Source organism: Amphimedon queenslandica, unplaced genomic scaffold (genome assembly GCF_000090795.2).
Source record: "Amphimedon queenslandica unplaced genomic scaffold, v1.1 AMPQUscaffold_11994, whole genome shotgun sequence".
NCBI classification, from domain to species: Eukaryota; Metazoa; Porifera; class Demospongiae; order Haplosclerida; family Niphatidae; genus Amphimedon; species Amphimedon queenslandica.
Window position 1 is genome coordinate 4452 of NW_003547767.1, and position 6334 is coordinate 10785.

Consider the following 6334-nt stretch of genomic DNA (forward strand, 5'->3'; position numbering starts at 1 on the left):
TTATTACGAATTGTGGCCGCATGTACATGTGATTATAATAAAGATAAATAGAATGATGATGTGACAAAAATTTATGCATGTACATGCATATTGTTGTGACAGTTATATGGGTGCATTGAGGAAGTGGACTTCATTAAACAAACAGGACAATTATTATCATTCATAACATTTTACCATTTACTTATTTGACCTTTTCATGAATAGGGATCAGAGCTAGGTTCATTCTCTGTACCTGTATCCTAATCACCATTATTCTAATAATGGCCGTCATTGCATTAACATTTCTTTTCATCTACAAGAACACTCAACATTTTGATGCACAGAATATCAGTGTGTACAATGGCTATGTAACCTCTATCTACTACGATCAATTTTATGTCAACGAAGTGAATCTTATTTCTGATAGCCCAGCTACAGCAAGTGTCTATGTTGTCCCTCAGTCTCAGTTATCATACATTCCTGTGATGCTTCCTGAAAAGCAAATAGACAAGAGAAATTCTACTTTTCCTCAAAGGTTCGAACTGCATTACGACCGAAGTGAAAACAATCTTATATGTAATACAGTTTGCGAATTAAATTTCAGATTTGAGTTACAGGAAAACGGGGTCATTTCAGGTTGCCTAGCGCAACTTTTTTTGTATGACAACAAAACAGACTTAGATAAAGTATTCAAACCAAATGAACCTCATGGCTCAGTTGGTGACCCTGTTGCTCAAACTTGTCTTCCTAAAACAGGAGTAGTGAATAAAAAATTCCATCTACCTCCTAACAAACTCTATTACATTGGTTGGTACGTTGCTAAAAATGTGGGCTATACCATCTGGCTATCGGCTAATCTAACAAGAATCAATATCAGTGGACTGAATGAGGACTGCAGTGTTTCCTCACAACACACTACCTGTTCAATAACACATACTAAGTACCCATACAAAAAGGAGAATATATCACTACTTTTTAACACCACAAGTACAACAATGATGGATGTTAATGTAACTCCTGTTTTAGTGCAGTGGAATCTCCAACGTCTAATTGGTGTTTCTGCTTCGTCTTGTATAGGAGCAGTAGCAGTGATGGTAGCTGTCTCTGTTTTGTTCTATTACTGTATGATAAGAACTGTTGCTAGGAGTGGATACAATGCAATAGCTTAAATTATTTTTCTTCAAATATTTACTGTTTTTTGAATTTTGTATTTCAAATTTTAAAAATAATTTCGTTCAAAAAAAAGAATTATTATAACATCTTTTCATGCTATAGGTACAAGTTTATGTTTCTACAGTCACTTATCAGCTTACAGTTTATTGCAGTTTTATTAAAAGACTACTTTAATATTTCATTATACATTTGTTGCTATTGTCAGCAACATAAATATATCCATCCTTATCCAGTGCTATACCAAATGGGTTAGGTCCTGAGATTAATTTAACTTGTTTCCTGCCAGGACTCAATACATGAAGATAAGAGGTACCACCATTATAAGCTGATACAAAGATATATCCTTCATCATCAATAGCAATACCATTGGGATCATTAAAGTTACCAGCTGGATTATTGTATGTATCAAGATGAGATTTACCATCAGGAGAGAAGACTTGAATATAATTTTGATCCAAAATGGTAACGTGTATCTTTCCTTCATTATCAACTGCTACATCAGATGCATAACCATCACATTGTATGACTTGTACAAATGTACCATCTTCTTTAAACACTTGTACTCTTTTGTTGCTGTAATCAGCTACTAATATATTACCTTTATAATCAATAGACATGCCTTCAGGTTTCAAGAATTGCACACTTCCATTACTTTTACTACCAAACTGACCAATATACTGACCAGTAGTAGCTGAGAAATACTGCACACGATGAAGATTAGCATCAGACACATAGAGCCTATCTCCTACCAGCAATAAACCCCAAGGATATTCAAACTGTCCATTACCATTACCTTTAGATCCAATCCTTCTTACTGTAGTACCATCCTCACTAAATACCTGAACAAACCCATCATAACTACTAGCATATACTTCACCATTAGTATGAACAGCAACACCACTAGTATAATTTCCCACATTAAAGGATCTCTGGTTAGTCAGTGTGGTATAGTCTCTTGATGCTTTTACTGACAGTTGATAAGGACTACCTTTAATATGGTGACCTCTTATAGTCACTGATAGTTCATATCCACCAATACTTTGAGGTGTGCATGATACAATGGCTGTGTTATCATTAACTATAACAACTCTACCCTCCTCTTTACTACCATCACTTTTGATAAAGGAACCCTTTAAATAGCTTGCTGCTTTATCAATGCCTGCTGGTAGAGACACTTTGAATTTCCTTTCTTTCTTTACTGTTGCCAATGGAATAGCTAACCCACTATCAATGGAGTATGCATCTATATCTACCTCAGAGACACTTCCAAATTCATTGATTTCTTTACTTAAAATAGACGTATCTAGACGTGTTACAATCACTTCATTTTCTTCTATTTCTAGAGGTAAATTCTTATACTCTTCAATGCATTCCTCTAGTTGATTGGTGATTAGCTTCTTAACACTCAGAACTTCACCTGGATCAGTACGCTCACTCACTGATGATGCAAGATCACGACCATGAGAAACCTGTTTTACCAGTTTACGAAACCCGTCCAACTGCTTCTTGACACAATTCCTCTTAGTGCTAGCAATCTCTTCTGTCTCCATTAGTAGATCATTGCATCTCTTATCTAAAGCAGCTTTAAGCTCTTCAAATGTTTCCTTGATTTCCTGCCTTACTTCTTCTTTACGTGTTGCTATCTGCTCTAGCATCTTCTCTCCATTAGCAATAGCTTCAGTGACTGGAGGAGTGACTCCATCACAACTAGCAACACTTTCCTTTAATGCTTTACGTGCTGCTTCACCTTCATCAAGGTAATCATTGTAATTGTGACTTTTATGCTTAACGTTAAGACATATTGGACAAACCAGTTTATTGCAATCGTTGCAATAGTACGTCAGCTTTTGGTCTAAATGACGTGCACAGTAAACTGCCTCATGCTTGACAGTAGGCAGTTCAATGGATTCCTTTGTTTCTAGATCGATCAACTTGTGATTGGCTTTTTTCTTGTTTCGCTTATGACCTTTCTTACAATAATCGCACAAAAACTGGCCGCAATCACAGCAATACACAACAGCTGCATCACTGGAATCATCACATTCATCACACGATATTGCTTCCTTGTTGACGATCTTCTTTTTGATCGAAGCCTCTTTTGATTTATGTTCAAACCAAAGGTTTTGAGTGAGGCCTTCAATTTTACCATCAGGTAAATTAACGCTAGTGTCACACGTTGGACACTTTAATGAGGTATCAGCACTACCTTGCTTCTCTTTAGCTTTCATTAGACACTTCTTACAGAATGAGTGAAGACAGGGAAGCATGAGGGGGTCAGTATAATACTCTGAACAAACCTCACAAGTCATAGTGATAGCTGGACTTGTGTTTTCTGCCATTTTCTATAAAGAAAATAAATCATCACAATACCACTGACTGAAGTATGTTACTTTTAAGAAGTGTTCTTAGTCAAAAAGTAAGAGAATGGGTGAAAATGAACTGTAAACGAGAAAGAGGCAATAAGCATGCAACTCCACCTTAAAGTGGGATGGTTTGATCTGCCCACAAGTCACACATGGCGTCCAATGGTGATGCTGGTTTCAAGGTCTCAGTGGAATCACTCCATACTACAAGAGTCAAGGAGATCAACTATGATGGAGAAGAGATATATGAAGGGTAACAGTCATTTATTATAATAATACAGAATTTAATTCTAGTTGAATATGCCCACTAATTTAATTTATATATTGCAAATTTAAGTTTATTTAAGTTGGGAATTCTAAACTAAATAGATCTACCTTAAGGAAACAATTGTTAGCAGGTATATAATTTAGCAAATTTTAGCGATATTAAAGAAATTGCTAACTTTATTTCCTGATTAAATTATTAATAGTTATTAGTATTAATTATTATAAAAAACGCTAACTTAAAAACCAGCCAAATGTCAGTATGTACTTGTAACATCCAAATGATACTGTAGTTTGCCATTAAATATATTATGTATTTATTTGTAGGAGACCGTCTCTCTCTCTCAGAAACTAAGTGAATTAGCTCAACATGTTGACTTTAGAGAAGAGAGAGCTGATGATGATAATGACAGAGAAGAAGGAAAGAAGAAACAAGAGGAGGAGGAGGAGGAGGGAGTTTCTGGTCCTACAACTAAGAAACCAAGTCATCGCTGGCCATGGGAATTCACACACTCAAAACTCAAGTACATAAATACATGAATTTGTATAAACAAGAGTATAAATCATGTATCAATGTATTGCATACATGAAGGATAGTTAAACTTTATTATTAGTTTTGTGTTTATTGCAGGCAAGCATTGACTGAAGTTAGTGTACTGTCTGATGTGTTACAAATTGTTCATAATCACCATCAATACTTGTCACTGGATCCAGTTTATGTTAATAAGAAATACACATTACCTCCTTCATATCAATACCAAATTAAAAAGAAGGTTAGCTTCTCATGATTTGTTACTTTATTCAGTTATGCATGCACAATACATGTACCTCAATATAGAAGATTATAAAGGCACAGTATTGGGCATAGTGTGAATGTACTATTCCTTTACCTGTATTGTGTTTAATATACCTTAAGGAGACAATTGTTTGCAGGTATTTAATTTAGCGAATTTTAGCGATTTTAAAAAAATCGCTAACTTAAGTCCGCGCTAATTTTAATTTTTAATTGAAAGTGGGTGTGGTCACAATGAATAAAATGGCGGCCGTCAGCAAGTCTGAGTTTATTTGCAGCAAAGGGTCAGCAAGATAATACTAAACTGCTGTCCAAAGACTTCTCTAGCAGTTAGCCTAGGTTAACAAAGCAGATGAAATCTTCTTCGTTCAGTGACTGCTTCTAACTGTAAGCAAGATAACTTTACATGTTAATGGCTGCAGAGTCAGTGATGAAGCAATTTAAGCAAGATTAATGCAACAAGATCTACTGTATTAGTGTATTTAGACTTGTGCAATTGCTTTGCTTGCTCATACATGTAAATCACAGCACATAATCTATAGCTTGCTTAGGCTCGCCCCTTTAATTCTTCTAAAAGTTATTAATACCAAATGATCAAAAACGCTAAATTAAGTACCAGCCAAATGTCAGTACCATGAAAATTGCTAAAATAAGTACACGCTAATAATTGTCTCCTTAAGGTAATTAGGTACACAGATCAATAGGAGTTCTTTTAGTGAGCTTTGTCCCTATTAGATTGATAGTTAATGAATATGTATTGATTGTGTATGTACATGTACATTTAATATTATGATGAGTTTTTGTGTAGGCACTTGATGTAGCTTCCAAGATATTAAGAAAAGGAGCTGAGCCACTCAAGAGATTATCCAGTCAAACTGATCACAAGTTTTACAGAGCATTATATGATTTAAGAAGAAGATGGATACTACGTAGAACAGCTAATGGAGTGAGTGGAGACCTCAGCTATAGATCAGGTAACTTAATTGTAATGAAGTATAGCACACACACAGTATAACAGTAATGGGTACTATAGTATGAAGCAACTTTTAAAATTTGTAAAAATTCTAATTTTTATCGGAATCAACTTAAACTTTCTACACAACATAAGAACATGCATATGTATCAGGAAAAATTATAAAAATGGAAAATTCTCACCTTTTTATTTTTGGCAAAAATCTGCTCGTGACCCTGTACTGTAGTACAGTGACTTTTGCCCAATTTTGGAGCAACTTAAAAAATTCGTAAAAAGTCCAAATTTGATCAGAATCAGCTCAAACTTTCTACACAACATAAGAACGTGTATATGCATCAGAACAAATTATAAAAGTGGAAAATTCTCACCTTTTCATTTTTGGCCAACAACCCTGTGCTATAGTATAGGGAATTTGGTCTGATTTTTGAGTATCTTTAAAATTTGTTTAAATAATCTAATTTTTATTGAAATCAGCTCAAACTTGCTGCACAACATAAGAACATATTAATGTCTCTGAAAATATACAAATGAAGAATTTTCTCAAATCGTTACTATCATTATTTATACCAGCTGGTTCAATATATGCTCAGTCAGTTCAGTTTGAGGTTCATAAAGGAATTGAAGGGACTAATGATATACTGTCAGTAGTGGTACCTCAAGAATTAAGAGGAAGGAGTGAAGTAGTTATATTCCTAGCAGACAGACCTATTAAAGGTAATGGTATGTCACATGACTATCACATGATTGTACATGTCATCTATGTGTACATGTTGATGTGGTTTTTGTTCC

General features: G+C 34.7%; 1 protein-coding gene across 1 annotated transcript; it reads right to left on the reverse strand.

Moving 5' to 3' along the window:
- Positions 1 to 1180: 1180 nt before the first annotated feature.
- On the reverse strand, positions 1181 to 3627 carry LOC105315017 (E3 ubiquitin-protein ligase TRIM71-like). Its single transcript, XM_011409507.2, has 2 exons — positions 3543 to 3627; positions 1181 to 3494 (listed from the first exon to the last, which is right to left on the reverse strand). The coding sequence occupies exon 2, from the start codon at positions 3489 to 3491 to the stop codon at positions 1323 to 1325; it is 2169 nt and encodes a 722-aa protein (XP_011407809.1). The 5' UTR covers positions 3492 to 3494; positions 3543 to 3627; the 3' UTR covers positions 1181 to 1322.
- Between the last annotated feature and the right edge of the window lie 2707 nt (positions 3628 to 6334).